The sequence below is a fragment of the Cryptomeria japonica genome, chromosome 10 (genome assembly GCF_030272615.1).
Source record: "Cryptomeria japonica chromosome 10, Sugi_1.0, whole genome shotgun sequence".
In the NCBI taxonomy this organism is placed as follows: Eukaryota; Viridiplantae; Streptophyta; class Pinopsida; order Cupressales; family Cupressaceae; genus Cryptomeria; species Cryptomeria japonica.
Window position 1 is genome coordinate 220542906 of NC_081414.1, and position 16255 is coordinate 220559160.

At 37.3% G+C, this 16255-nt stretch overlaps 1 protein-coding gene across 4 annotated transcripts in view; it reads right to left on the minus strand.

Annotated features, from left to right (window-relative positions):
• The window catches only part of LOC131034876 (uncharacterized), a 102552-nt gene that overhangs the window by 67865 nt on the left and 18432 nt on the right, over positions 1 to 16255 (minus strand). For all 4 annotated transcript variants that reach the window (XM_057966480.2, XM_057966481.2, XM_059213083.1 and 1 more), the window contains exons 2-3: positions 12184 to 12475; positions 10187 to 11885 (exon numbers count right to left, since the gene is read on the minus strand). In XM_057966480.2, coding sequence (XP_057822463.2) covers positions 10187 to 11860 — 1674 coding nt within the window. In that variant the 5' untranslated portion in view covers positions 11861 to 11885; positions 12184 to 12475. The remainder of the gene's footprint in view (positions 1 to 10186; positions 11886 to 12183; positions 12476 to 16255) is intronic.

Genomic DNA, 16255 nt, shown 5'->3' on the forward strand with positions numbered 1-16255 from the left:
GCTTGGAATATTGTTCTATATGTCCCGCAACATAAAGGATTGGATGTCTATATGTAAAATATAGTTACATGTAATTAGAAAATGGTTCAAATTGCATGACCAATGTAGCTTGACCTTCCAACTTGTAGTTGGGTTTTTGTTGTTTGCTATTCCATCTCTATAGGCTAAAAGTGAAACAATTTGCAACTGCCACATTGGCAAGATTGTTGACCATGTGGGTACCCTAGGTGATGCATAAAATACTAGCAAAGCTAGCACAACAGTACATACTATCTTTGTAGCTTGGGCAGTAGCGTGAGATGTCAAAAAAGTTTGCATGTTGGCACAAACCAATATGGATGTCTACTTGAGGTTATTTGAAGTTTGCATGATTGCACTCAAATCATTTACACTTTCTTGAGAAGTCATGGCACCATTCACATCTTCAGTGAGTTGTGGGAACTGAGAGTAGAGTTGCTAAAGACTACCATTTTTCTTGATCTACATATTGCCTTACCTTGACCATTTTGAACAAGTGGTGTGTACCATGGTAATTGCAAGTAGTGGTTGTTTGTATGATCTGATCTCAAATACTTGTGCACAAATGCTCATGATCCAAGTCTAGAGTGTTTCAAATCCTGAATTTTACTCTGGATTCAAATCCTGAAGTGTTTCTCAACACTTGAAGTGTTTTTTAACACCACCTGTGGAGTTGCCAGATGTTGTGACTTAATCACACATCACCCTATCCCAGAAGGGACCCCCTACCTTTTAGGCCCTTTTGGTCATTCGGTTTTGGTATTTGGGGTCTTTTGGTGGCAGTCTCTCGGCTTTGCGAGTGTTCGGGAGTCGCATTGATTTAGTCTTCTTTTTGTTTGAGTGATTTTGGTGAAGTCTAGGGCCTATTCTGTCAATTTTAGGGTTTTTGCCTTTAGTCCTACATTTTAGGGGTTTATGTTAGGTTTTTCAAAAAACTAAACATACAACTGGAATCAGGATCCTTCAAGGAACCTCCCAGTAAAATTTGAGCCAAAACAGAGCAACTTTCTATTTTTAGAAAGTTCCTATTTTTTAGGGATTTTACTGAGTCCTGGAATGTCGTCATTTTGCCAAAAAATCAAACTTACTATTTTAGTAAGTTTCTATTTATAGTAAGTCATTCCTATGTCCTATTCTAGGGAGCTAACACTGACGTTCTGAAGGTTTCTATTTTTGGAAGTTCCTTTTTGGCAAGACCATTCAAGCGGAGTGATGAAGGCCAAGCATTCACGACTACTTCTAATTCTAGAAAGTTAGAAATCAAACAGAGAGAGTCAAAAATGGCTAAGTGTTGAAAGCCCATTCCTGAAGTGTAAGGCTCGAGAAATTTGTGTAAGTGCGGGAAATCACCTCAAATCCATATATGCTAGCCTGATCCGGAAGAAACTTAGAAATTCACCCAAGTCCGGAAGAAGCAAGGAAATCATGAATTCCTTCTTCATGATCAAGATCCGCCTAAAGCCAGAGGAGGGCGCCAAAATGGCATGCTCATGGAGAATGGATAAAAATGTTGAATTCCTCCTCCATGGTGAAAATCTGCCCCACCGCTCAAAAGGGCGCCAAAATGAAGTATGCTCGGAAGGATAGACAAAATGTTGAATTCCTCCTCCATGACAAAAATCCGCCCCACCACTCAGGAAGGGCGCTAAAGAGGGGTAATGAAGGAAAATCCTCCAAATCATGAATTCCATGACAAGTTCAAAAATCCACCCAAGGCATGGTAAAGGCACTATAATGAGGTATGCAAGGAAAGATGAAGAAGTGCATGAATCCTCCACCAATACAAAACACCGCCCAACACTCAAGTAGGGTGCCAAAAAGAGATGTGCATTGAGAGATGGAAAAAAGAGAGAATTCCATGCTAAAGGTGAAATAGCGCCCTAGGTTGGAGGAAGGCGCCAAACTCAAGATGCCTTGGAAAATGGAGGAAATCATGAATTCCATGACAAGTTAAAAAATCCGCCCCAAGCCAAGTCAAGGTGCTATAACAAGGTATGCAAGGAGAATCAAGGAAGTGATGAATTCCGCCATGAATTCCATGTCTTAAGTTTGAAAACTGAAGAAATTTGTCCAAGGCATGAAAGTCCAAGTGTCAAGGAGGAATGAAAAGCAAAAAAAATTCCCTCAAGAAGATTTTTGAATTTTCCATTTTTAAGCACTGAATCTTATCGAAATCTGGAAATTTTTATGGATTCGGAATCGCGAGAAATTTCTTTATCTAATAGACCCGGCTCCTAAATTTTAGGAGGATCCCTCAAAAATAGGGGATATTGAAGAAGCATGGAAAATTCCCTTCGAAGCAGAAAAAGTCAAGCTAGGATGGAGAATCAAACAAATCTTGAAGAATCTTGAAGAAATTTGAAAGAATGGAAAGTTAATGAGTTGGCAAAGGGAATATTCTAAGTATGGCATAACTTAGTGCATTAAGTGAAACTTCTAAATTCAAGCTCACTTACAAGGGAAGTTTCTTTCGCATGGTGCAGTGATTGGGAAAGTATGACGCATAATAAATTCAGTTGCCAAATTAATGTCTCCTAACTTAGCAATACGATTTAATGAATTCTATATAAGCATGGACGAGGCATTTCATTTCTCATGTGCAGGATTTGAGTAAGAAGAATTGGAGGAGTGAAGAGAGGTCATACTTAGTCGATTTTTCATCATTTCCAAAGTACTTTTCAGGATGGCGGAATCAAGCAAGACGGCTACCCTCACCAGGCAAGCATTGATCAAGGCAGAGATGAAAGGCTTCCTTCCTAGTTCCCAGATGAATTCCAGATGGAAGGAAATCAACAATACAAATTTGGGCACATTCAATCTGGCTGCCTTCAAGATGAAAATGTTCGGGACGACAAGACATAGTCCATCACCAATAGCTGTCAAATTTGTCAAGAGCGGAAATGTTGCGGTAGTTGGTTTTCCTCCTCCTATTCAGTGTCCAAGTCTGATTCAGGAGTGTGCAAAGCATTATAATCCGAAGTGGAAGACAACTTCAACGTCAGATGGCAGGTTGTTGGCGACATTGACTCCGGAGTCAATTGGTGAAGCTTTCGGAATTCCTTCAAACCATCCCATGACGTAAAGGACTAGCAGCGGGGCTAAAGCAATATATGACGCAGGTCTTGCCATGTGAGCTGAATTGATCAATAATAAATAGTGGTTGCTGAAGCCTAGGCCACATATCTCCAAAATGCCAAAGATTCTCACTATCTTTGAGTTCAAACAGGAATATGTGGACCTGATAAAGATGCTGAGTAGAGTAATGGGATGTCCACATACCGTGAACTTTGAAACATGGATGTTCTATATAGGCGAGATCATGAATGCAAATGGGCTAGTTGACTAGGCCAGATTGATTAGTCATTACTTGCACGAATAGCTGAAGAACTTAAAAGAAAGAAAGTACCAATCCTTCTCCATGAGCTCCTACGTAATCTATATGCTTGCACAAAGGGGAGGATTTGATGGTCTGCCAGCAAGTGGAATCATGGGTTGCAGACCAGCACAGCTGAAAGTGCATGAGTTTTATGCCCAACTGCATCTTCACAATGTTAGTTCTTACAGGCTGGCAAACGACACCTTCACTATGTACTTGGCACGGCTTATGCAGAAACAATTGCACGTAAGAGTGTCATTGCAAGCGAGGGCCTTGGTCCAGAAGTATGGAGCCATGTTCTTACAGTTTCCTAGATTCACCTACATCAAGACGCAAGGATTTTCATACCAGCCATTCAAGTTGCCAAGGTATCCATCAGACAAGCTCATACTGTTGGAACTCATGAGGCAGTTAACAGCCTATGATCAATTACAGAAGAAAAAGGAGAAGCAGTCTATTGAATTCCTAGTTGTCCTAGGTGATTTCGTGGAAATGTGCCCAAGTTTGGAAGCGGTTGAGAGTGTAGCGGAGGAATTGGCATTCTACCGCCTACCATTTTATACATCCAGAGTTTAGTATGATCCTTACCGCCAAATCAGGAAGGTTGCTGGCATTAAATTCATACACAAATTTCACTTAGAAGATTATCGGGCAAGTGTCAAGGATGACCTTGAAGTCCGGAAGAAAATGTATTCCAAACTGCCACTTGACACCATCAGGATAAGTGAAATTTACCAGGTGTCGAATTAGGTGAAAGAGGATTCGGATTTAATGCAACCTGAATTTGAGAAAGTGAAAGATTAGCACATTCAATTGCTAGACTGGTCGAAGCCCGAAATTGATGATTTGAATGTCCTGTCTAGACCGGTGCTGAAATTCATTAAGCACTGGTTTGATGGGCAAATAAGGAAGTTGGCAGAAGGAAAGTTCAACAAGGAGTTCAACAAGAGGTGCGACAGTAAGAACCTCCGCAAAAGAGAGCAAGGGTAGAAAGGGTGCAGTCACCGGCAAGTTCTCCCTGTGTACATGAGGTAGAGATGTTTGCACATCCAGCAAATCCACCTCTAGGTAATACTCCAACACCACATATACTCAGCTTTAGTGCTTCACACAGACCCAATCAGCCAAGAAGTCAAAAACAAGAAAGTTCTCCACACCAGTAAGAGACTCGTCGGGATAGCTTCGTAGAAGCCATCCTTGGCGAAATGGAAGAAGAATCACAGGAGCAGGAGCACATGGAAATCCATAATCACTCCATTCCGGCTCCATATTGGTTGATAGGAAGGCTGAGGAAGGAACCAAAAAAGGAAATTGATCCAGCTCGGGAATTAGAAGAGTTGTTGAAGATGGATCGGCCAGCAGAAAGGAAGGCTCCCGAAAATTTTCTAAAGTTGTGAGGGATGAGTCTGGATCCCGAACCCTGCACATTGTTGAGCCTGCAGTGGTTAAGGACAGGAATAAAATCAAGCAAGAAAATTATGTTATCAGACAGGTTGATCTTGGTCCTGCTTCCACGGGACAAGTAATTGGAGACTTCGAAGAATCTTCCTTAGCCATGAAGGAAAAGATGCTGAGGACAAAAGCGAAGTATAAGAGGCTGAGGGAAGAAAATAGAGCTCTATGCGAGTACATCAGAAGTTTTAAAAGGCCACTCAAGGAGGCAAGCCCTTCATTCATTCCTCCTTCCCTTCCTAAGAAAGTTGTTGATGATGCGGAGGTAATTAGAGTAATGGCAAAGAATTCCAAGGAATGGATAGATGTTTACGCTGAAGCAGGAAAATTCATCGAGGACTTGGCTCAGCTTCATTCAAAGTTCATAGCCCTCCTCAACAGATTGGAGACAGCGGAAGGATTGTGGGAAGATGGTCACATATACCAGGACTTAACCATTCCGCGGCTCAAGGCTCTAACAAAGATTCCAAGGCAAATTCTAATTGATGGGAAAGTAATTCAGGAGAACGAGGTTTATGACTTTCCCCATTAGTTCTACGTCGTTTGCTCAAGAAAGAACACCTTTGATAAATTCAACGTGGAGTCTTTAACTTTGAGGGACTCGATCAGCAAGAGGAAATCATCAATGCAATTGAAGCAATGTTCGCAAGGAAGCTCAATGATAGTGGAGTAACAGTGAACTCCCTGAAATCTCAGTTACATGAGTTCTTCGTAGGTTCATTCCCTAAGGAACATTTTGCAAATGTTTCTTCATTTTCCAGTATAATGAAGAAGACACGGGAAATCATGATGGAATGGGAAAGCTTCTTTTCCAAGAGTGAGGAAGAAATTCCCTTGATGGAATTCGTATTGAAAATGTGCCAAGTGTCTCCATCGGAGAGCTGGAAGCCGTCATCAGTAAATTCATTGCATATGCAATAAATGAACGGGATAATGGTTGTCCATTCCTCGACGAGAATCTTTTGGCTAAATAGTGGCAGCATATTTACTGCTGGAATATTTTTGACTTAGTGGTGGTCCAGGTCAATGCATGTTGAATGCATGAGGAATTTTCTTGCATGGAAACGCCTTATTATTAATTCTATGACAAATTCTCTACACATGTAGCTGTTGCATGGGGAATGATGGGCATTTATTTCTTGCATGGGAATGTTTATTGTATTTTGGGCATGTTTGATGTAATAGGGTGCATTTAATGCACTGATGGACGCCATTTTTGGGCTTTTAGAATAATTGTATATGGGCTTAGTGGGCATTAATAGCCCATTCCCACCTTGTTGCATCTTGAGTGAGGAATGTTTAGGGTTTGCATGTAGTCAATGCCAAGAGCCTATATAAAGGGGTGACCCCCCTCATTTGTAAAAGAGAGATTATTGTCTGAGATTGTTGCTAAGGATTGTTGAAGTAGCCAACTTAATACATTGTTCCACTTTGATGGTGTATTCTTGTTCTATTTTAGCAATCTGCATGGTCTTGCTCTCTTCATAGATTAGATTTTCTTTCATGTTATTAGATGGACTGGATTTGATAGGATTGCTTTGTGCAAGATTCGTGCTCATACTTTTGGTGTGCAGTTGATTGTTGCATACCGTGCAAAGTTAGCCTGAGCCTCTGTTATTTGTGTATGTTTAACTTTGATTATCAGTAGAGATTGTTCAATTTGATGGTTTCTACTGATGATTTGAAAATCTTTAACACACCCTTTGAAGATTACACCGCCTTCATGTAGTTGTGCATTGTTGGCGAAGCGAAGCGTGGTTGGATTTTGCATAAGTAATCTCGCCTCCGTGTTCATAGGATTAGATTAGCCTTAACTTAGTCCTCTAAACCTTTCCTCATTTACTTTTCCGCATCTCTTAAATCCAAAAATCCAAAAAATAGGGCTTTCATTGCAAATCATTCACATAAAAATCCTTGAACTCACATAAGTTTGTTATCCTCTTCAAGAGAATAAGTAAGGCCCCTTGGGTTAACAGCAAACCTATCAATCAACTGAGTCATGTCCACACATTGAAGGAACCTTGGAGTTAGCCGTTTGAACTTTTTGTGCAATCTTAGCATACGGACTAATTTTGATTAAGAGAGAGTAAGCCTAAGGTGACCGTTGGTAACTTTATTTTGTGTTCGATGCTGTCATAAAAAACACGTCAACACATACCTTACCAACATTTCTCTAGAAGGAAAATAGGCTGAGAAAAATACATTGCACCACGATATACACCCTCAATATTTCCAACTTGTCTTGATTCAATGCATTTCAAGGATATCAGAGTAAAGATGAAGCATCTAAGGTTATTCATGGTGTCCCAGAGATGTTTCACCATTTATGTTCAATTTGTGGGGCATTCAAATGCAACATATCTAGGAATATCCATACTATGTTGGAAATCCTATATTCCTAGTATAGATGGGGACATCAACACATTCCTCAACTATCCTAGGGATGGATGTCACAGAGAATGTGAATTGTCTGAAACATTAAAAGATATCAAATTTCAAAATTTTAAATAAAGAATAACCAAGGTGGGCCTTGTTCCTAATATAAATGGCCCCCAAACCCTAAACATGCGTTTGCAGAAACTCTAGTTCTAATTCCTACTGCTATTGTCATACCGGTATCTAATTTTTCTTTTCAATGTTTAATGTCATGAATGGTACTTAAATATTGTTACTGGGTTATTCTATTTGAATGCAAAAATTTGTAGTATTTCCCATGATATTTGGAACAGAATTGAGAGAACATTCCAAAGCACTTTGTAAACTGCTATTCTAAAGGTGGCATCATTGATGACAATTGGGAGAGAGACAATTCGCATTGAAAATCGACCTAACCTAGACCTCAAGTGGAGAGATGGATTCGGCATGCCCATAAGTAGTAGAGAGGATCTGACTGCCAATAATAGAAAAGAGGAGGCCTATATAATCGAGGGGAGATAAAATCTACTCGATCAGTTCCTACCTTTTAGTTCAAGCTGATTAAATAGCAGTTGGAGCCAAAAGATCAATGGATTTGTCTTGCACATTCTAGGTAGGGGGGATGGGAAGGCTATTTCAAAGTATTTGCCTATTGTTTCTTTAGGGCTGGGGACTTTGGCCCCCAAGGACTTTCTATTCCTGAGTGGGGGAACTATAGTACAGCAATAGTTTCCCCACACATGAGATGGGATTTGGAGCCAATAAGATAGTAGTGATGTAGGAAGAGCAAGAAAACTCCTCTTGTTCCAATCGGAGGGGTCAGAAACTTTCGATTGTTGGGCTTCAAACAGAATGTAATACCAATTAACTTGTTCTATTGATTGATGGTGGTTGCACTTATCTGGAGTAACACTAGGCTCTCGTTTATTGTTTCTAATATAAGTAACAACTACCGTTGAGTGAAGAAAGGTTGGACAATAGATACTAAAGATTGGCTTGAATACCTAGATTTGAAAAATAAAAACATAATCAATTATACATAGATTAAATCTTACATCCCTATAAGGTTTCCAGAAAAAAAAGGAGTGATGAAATACTACAAAGATTGTATAAGCCCTAGTTTGACTGATCAAAACTATTTTTCCAACACTATAAACCTAAAAAAACAAATGAATATTAAAATAAAGATTATTGCTCATGACCTCCATAGCAAAACCAGCAATTGAACAAACCCGAAAACACCTTAGGGTGAGTAAAACTCATAAAATATGCAGCGCCAATGATATTTAGGATGAACACTAAGTCTTTTATTTTGATCTTCCCTTCACCAAACAATGCAACTAATCTTACTCTTTGTGAGCTCCTAAACTCCAAGAACCACAATGGCTTAGGCGTCTCCATTCCCACCATGTTCAAATATAGAAAGCCTCACTTTTATATTTATGTATGGACACTATATTATGTCTCTTTTTACTTTTCAATGTATTTCACACATTGAGGGATCAAATTACAAAATGAAAATGAAAATGATTGCTAAATTAATATTAATTTCAAATTCTCAAGGATGACACAAGAAGGAAGGAAATAACAACAAAAATAGCAACTCCAATAATGTATTGCTTACTGAATTTAAAGACAAAATACACTTCAAAACATCCTAAATCAATCTGGTCTAAAGGATGTTAAAAGTCGTTATTGTCATCATCACTATATTTGTTAATACCCGACCCTTAAATCCAGGAAATGATTTGTCATCACCAATACATTCACATCCATAACAGAAGCTTGGATAAGCATAGACCAAAAGTAGGCATTATTTCATCCCCTATGCTACTTCAGAATTACAAAGAGAATTAAATTCATAAATTGATTTTAAAAATGTGTTGAGGTGTATAGATTAAGTATTCTATCACTGCAGAAAGACTTCCAAAAAGGACTAGAGTATTTAAGCTCTCAAACTATTTTCTAGTAGAAACAATGAGCAATAAAATCAATAGCATGTTTGAGCTTTCCATCCATAAGGAACAAAAACTAAAAAGCCTAAAAAAAACCCAGAGAAATGAGCAAATGAAATACCCATTCCTCAAAATAAATGTTTTATGACACGATCAGCTTTTAGAATATATTTTGAGAGTATGAATTTCAATTGGCAAGTTGCAAAAGGTTTGAACTTTGAACTGTTAAAATCCTAAAATTAAAATATGTTCTGCCAAGACCCTTGCACAGGGGAATTTGAAAATGAGATAAAGAATTTATTTTGCGGGAGGATGTAAAAATGGTGGAGAAATGGAGGTGCCATGAAAAAATTAGGAATAAGGGGATAGCAAAGGGGTAGTATAACCAATTACTATAAAAATTAATGAATTAAAATTTAACATTAATATAAAAATAGCCAAAACTTCAATCAAGGATTTTATCAATTCTAATAGCAGCCTAAGTGTCAATAAGACTACTTCGATACTCATACTACATCACAGTATGACACAACAATACAAAAACTAAAGATTCTAGAGCAAGTATGAAAAGTATGATTTAAATTTTATTTGAAGTATGATTTAAATTTTCTTCAAATTGTTAATTAAAAAAGGGATATGTTTCCACGGTTGATGGGTTGGAAAGCAAACTAGGGATGTCTCTTAGTCATCTCTAAGTCCCACCATTCCCCCCATCCCCATCTCATGAGGCACACATCCCCACGAGATTCAAAGGGTAGGGACCTGTCCCCTGGGAACAAAATAAATGAGAAGTCATGCCAGAAATTGACAAAATGCACATTCAGGCCAGGTGGTAAGTACATTCTTTGTTTATTACTGAAGAGTAAAAGGCAATACCATTTGTTTGCGAATTTCCTGACATCTGTGCAAAGAAATCAGGATAGAATTATTTATATGTCATGAATACAGCTGAACATGCAAAGACACATACCTTATTGTGAAGATCTTGTCTTTCATTCCGCAGTTGTCCAGTCAAACCATTTATTCTTTTCACTGTAGACATGAGTTGATTAGTGGCTAACACTTCCTTGCTCTCTACTCGATTCAAAGTTGTCTGCAACTCAACCATCTGGAACTGGATATGGGCAAATTCGTCACTCAACTTTAAATTGTTTTCAAATAACTGTGTGCGTTCTGCTTCAGCATGCAGGGCTCTGTCTTCTGCAGTCAAGAATTTACCTTGAATTTGCTGCACTAAGGTCTCCATCTCAGTCAATTTTGCATATAGAATCTGCAGCTCAATGTCTTTTGCTATGGCCGATTTGGATGCAACTGACACTTGATTATTAGATTCTCTAACATGACCTACTAATGTATTCAACATCCTCATGTCTTCACCTTCAGAAAATGCAGATTTTTCTTGATCCATCTTGAACTTCTTTTCTGGACCATTTACTTGAGATTCAAGCAATTGTTTGAGTTCCTTGATCCTAGCTGTCATACTTTGTAGAGTACTCTCTTGTGCTAGGAATTTTACCTCATAATCTTCAAGCTTACTTTGAAGTACAAGTTCCCTTTGAGACACTCTTTTCATGTCTCGTTCAACAGTTTCCCATTTCTCTTGTGTGTCCTTTAACAAACCTTCCAGTACTTCAGCCAAATTCTGAACCTCAAAAAGCCTCTCTGTTGATTTTTTTGCAATATTTTTATAGTTACATACTTCTTGTTCTGCAGAAATTAAGTTTTCCTGCCGTTCTTGTTCCTTTTGCCGTGAGTTCAATAGTGCAGTCTCAAAATTCTTTACTCTCTCCAAAGAATAATTTTGAAAACAATTAAATTCTTCCTCAATTTTGAAGTGATTTGCTTCCATTTTGTTCATTGCCTGTTGTACTTGGTCACATTTTTTAAGCTTTTGATGAAGTCCTTCAATCTCTTCTTCCAGTTTAGTTAAAATTTTCTGCATTTCATTTGCCCTGGACTCATATATTACTTGTAAATAGTCTGATTCCAAAGCCCTTTTAAAAGTTTCAACAAAATTATCTTCTGCCTGTTTAGCTAGCTCATCACATTCCTTATTTTTGTTCATCAAAAACTTTATCGATCCCTCTAAAGCTGGAACCTTCTCTTCAAAGCATGTTGAATTCATTTCAAGCATATTTAATCTAGCCACTGCATTTTTCAATTCATCTTCCTGCAGAGCGCTATGCATTTTTTCTTGAGATAACAAGTCAAGTTCCATGTTAGACTTATCTTCTAACTCTGTTCTCTTGCATTCAGCATCCTGGAATTGCTCATGCAAAATCAAATCTCTTTCTTTCAAGGCCACTGTTACCTCTTTTAATTTATCCAAAAGATTTGGGTCATCCCTAAATTGCCCTAGATTTGTGAATCGGCCTCGGAAGAATTCAGAGTCAATGAGCTCTCTTGTCAACCTTCTGGCTTTTGACTCAAAATTCTTCAGTCTTTCCCATTCTGTCAGGACATCTTCCTTTTCCTTTTCAACCTTATTTTGTTTTAACTCTAGAAAATACATCTTCCTTTCCTTTTCCTTAGCAAGCATCAATTCCTCTTTTAGCTTCAAAGTTTTATCTTGTGCAGGCTTAAGTTTTGCTTCAGCATCAATAACATTTTCAGCTATGTTTGAAAGTCCACCTACCGCTACCATTTTTTTCTCAAACCTCTTCAATGGCCTAAATTCAAGTAAGAATATGAGAAATAATTCCAGTCAGTTTTGATGATTTTCAAAGACGCAATACAATCAATGAAAATCAAACAATATGAGAAGAAATATGTAACTAAAATCTTGAATTGTAATTTAATCAAACAAAATACAGCAGAGAACTGATTTGTCTCAACTTCAACCAATGTCTATTAAAAATCGGGAATGCAAAATATGAAAGATAATTCATATGAAAGAGTCAGCAAAAGACACCAATTTACGAAAGAATTATTCTTCTCAGGGTTATATTGTAGAGCATGACAAATTACCAAGGGAATCGACTCTGCAGAACTGTTGGTACACTGATCCTTCTTGATAAAAATTTCAGATTCCTTGTCTGGATTGATCTCGACAGTTTCAGATCCTTCTCTACTTCCTCTCTCTGAATATCCAGTTTTATGTTCTTTAGGGATCTCAATCACGTATGCCATCAAGAAGGTGGTTGCTTTCTGGATCCTAGCTCATCCTCTTTCTTTGAAAAAAATCAGACATCACCACTGGAGGCATTGCTCAAAAAACATTCCTTTGGAGCAAACCGCACTCCACTAAAAAAATGACTTCCTGGAAAACACACATAATTCATAATGTTAAACCTCTGAAACAGAAAGAAATGCATGGTACCGGAGGAGAGAAGAATATTCAGTCTTAAAACTAAAAGCACATAAATGCACCTTAGATTTACCAACATCTGCAGTAACCTATGATTGAGCCTACTGCTCTTCAATTATAGAGCATAGCAAAGCATAAACAAAGTTGCTATTTACATAGTCACACAATTCAGACTTGAGATTGATTTAACACACCAAAAAAATTTAAAAATAAGAGTTGACTCGTCACTCAACATTCAATGGAAATTTGGCAATAAGTGAGCAAAGAATTGCCTAAAGATCATCTTAGACCATGTATGCCATTTCAGTAGAAGTTTGGATGTCAATGTTAATCTTATTCAGGAAAATGTTATAAAAAGTCTTGTCTTTTAGTAGTTAATACTCTTAATAGTAATACCCAGTAACAAAAGCAAGCCAAAATATAATCAACTTTGAAGAAAATGAGCTTAGAACAGCAGATAGGAAAACATAGCATAGATATAACATCAAGGTTTCCAAGATAGATACAAAAATGCCTTCATAAAAATGGGAAACATAACATGTCAATGTCATAATTAGTATAAAACTCAGCAATTACTCAAAAGAAATGACTTTACTTAATTTCCAAAGAAATGAGCCAATTCAAGGAGTACTTGATATCTCAAAAATGTTTTATAACAATTTAAACATGGTAAACAAGCTAACCTTTAAGTTTGCAGATCAAGATCAAGTGAATTACTAAACTTAATAGATCAATATTCTTGAATTTTCAAACCATGGTAAAGATTCAATCAGAAAATTAACCCTAATCCATACAATAAAATTTCAATTGAGTGAATTATAGCGTCCCTAGCAGGACAGTTAGTTCAAATCCACCAAAAAAAATTTTAAATCAATTCAAATCCTAGCTCTTTCTAATCACCAAGTTCCCAATGTGAGCAAGATGAGAGCATACAGAGACTAGAATATGGAAAATGAAAATAACCAGCAAGATATTGGCAGCTAACCAACAAAATTACAACATATAAAATCAACAAAATCAATAAATGCCAAAATGGCAGATAATAACATGCAAGTTATGATCATGCCAAAATGGAAGACAACAAGTAGAAATGCATCAATGCCTGGTAATACTATATCATCTAATTTTAATTCACGCCAAATTAGCAGATAATGAAATGAAAATAAAATGGAATCAACAGATAAATCAACCAAGATCTTCTCAAAATAATAGCATGGATCTAGTCATGAGCCATCTTGTTACATCCCACTTGTGCCCTAGTTGTTTATGTGCAGTATTTACGCCCTGATACATGTTAACCCTAGTGCATTTTTGATATACTTGTAGATGTTTAATGTGCCCTAGTTTCATGCTTTAATTGATGGATATGTTCAGATGACTATGCTATATGTGAATGATGATAATTATGCTTTCTACGATGATTTGATGGACTTTGATTTATTAATTGATAAATTTGCAGTTAACAATATGGTACAATGTTTTACTTTTGTCATGAATTATTAATTGTCAGAATTAGGCAAGATTTGGATCTAACCGATTTTCATGGGCCAAATGTGTGCAGGAGACTGCCGTCCTCCACGAAAGGAGGGAAAGTATCATCAAGTCGGGACGTGAAAGGAAGGAAAGGACTCAATGCCATTTGAAAACCCTAACCTAGCCAGGTAAACATATGTTGACCTTGTCAGACCTTGTTAGCCAGTGCGCCAGGTAACCTAGAGGGTCAGTGTAGAGAGTTTAGGGTTCATAACCCTAGGGTTTGTCGCATCTCGAGATAATTATTAATTAAATCATTAACTATTAATCAAGTTAGCTGGGACTAATATTATTTTTTTATTATATAAATATATATTTATGTATATGTATATATATGTTACATATATATCCTATGTGAATACCTGGGTATGGGAGTACATATGCAGAGTCGTATACGTACTTCCGCAGTCAGATTTACATAGGATGTATGGGTCACATATATATAAATATATATAAATATTTATATTTAAATCAATTTATAATTTGCTTGGCAAGGTTTATTTTTTATTAAATAAATTATTATTTTGCCAACTTTAAATTGGCAACTCTATAATCAAGTGAAGGTTATGTGAGGGGGAGATATGAAATTTGTCCCTCCTAAAGTTGCTAGTTGATTGGCTTAGTATATATTATGGTAATATTGAGAGGGATATAAGCTTTTAATTTAACCATATTTTATCGCTCCACTTTGCCATATGATTTTATCGGGCATAAAAGAGTTTTAAAAAAAAAATGAAGAGCAATGCAATTTTAAAAATAAAACATGTTACATCGCCATCCTATATACATGAGATATCGGGCAAGTCAATAAAGGAAGTTATAATATATTCAAACACTTCATTATTTTATGGAGAGGAAGGAAAATATTTTGGAAGCATGTCTTGAGTGCCGAGAATGCTCAACGCGTGAAGGAGAAGCTTTCGGAGGAAGGAAAAATGCAGATCACGTGAGGGAGTAAGCATGCCCTGCGTGACTCCTTGGGCAGTTTGAGAATCCCGTCTGGTATTAGGGCATTTTGGCAATAATGAAAACGACTTTGGGAATACGTAAGCCAACATGGGAAAAGAACGATTCATTACTTTTACTCCTAACTTTTGCAAAACAGCGAGAAACAAGGGTTTTGTTGTGCAGTTTCTCTCATTTTCAGCTCTGCTATTTCGAAGTTTAGAGGCTTCTGCTAAAAGGAGGGCGCTGGAATACATTCTCTGACGTGATACTTCATTTCACAGGTCATGTTATCTCTCAGACCTGCGATTTACTCTTCTTCTTACCGTTATATTCTCGTTTCGAAAATTAAAATGGGAGAAATGCATAAATACATCTGTGGTTTGTAAAATGCTGAAAGCTTAGAAAAATTTCATGGCATTTTGTATGGATTTGAAACCCTTTTGCACTTTTATAATGTATATTAATTGTTGTTTCAGTTTTATCAAGTGATAACCAGCATGAAGTAATTCCATGTATTCTATTTGGGATTTAGTGGTAGTTTGAAATTGAAAAGTAGATATACGTTTTTCTCCTGCCATTATTCTACTATTTATTTCAATATTAATTTTGTTCCTGGAATTTAAGGAGAGGGTTAATCTAATTTGGGGTGTATTATTTTTGTTATCACCATGAGGAGATGTATGGTATATATACGTATGTATTTGTATATATATATATATATATGCAAATAAATACATATATATGCCGTATTTCTGGAAAATTCCTTTCTATCTCTCAAAATCTGGTTTATGGAGTGAGCAAAAGACTTTTGAACCTGTTCTACTGATTATGGGTAAAAGGTTTGATTGTTTTGCAAATAAAAAGAGGAAGGGTAATGTGTCTTGCCATGTTTTCTGTATCATGAAAGCTAGAGAAAATTCTGTATTATTCTAGTGGGAAAGTTTGGTAGAAAGTCTGAACGCATTGTTGATCGCAAGCTGGAACGTGCCGGTTGGCGTAGACGGTTCCGTAAAGAGAACCTTTTGGTTACGGGTCCTCATATTGTACGGACACTCCTTGGTAAGGTGTCCGGCAATCTGACAAATATCACAAAATGCTTTCTTCGGACAAGACCCCTTGGTGTGTCCGTCGCTGTGGCAGTCCGTGCACCATAAATCCCCTTCGTCGGCTTTGCTTGTGCTTCCTTTGGTTGCCTTCATCTCTCTCATCATTCGCTCCATATCTTTCTAGAGAGCCCGTACCTTGCGATTA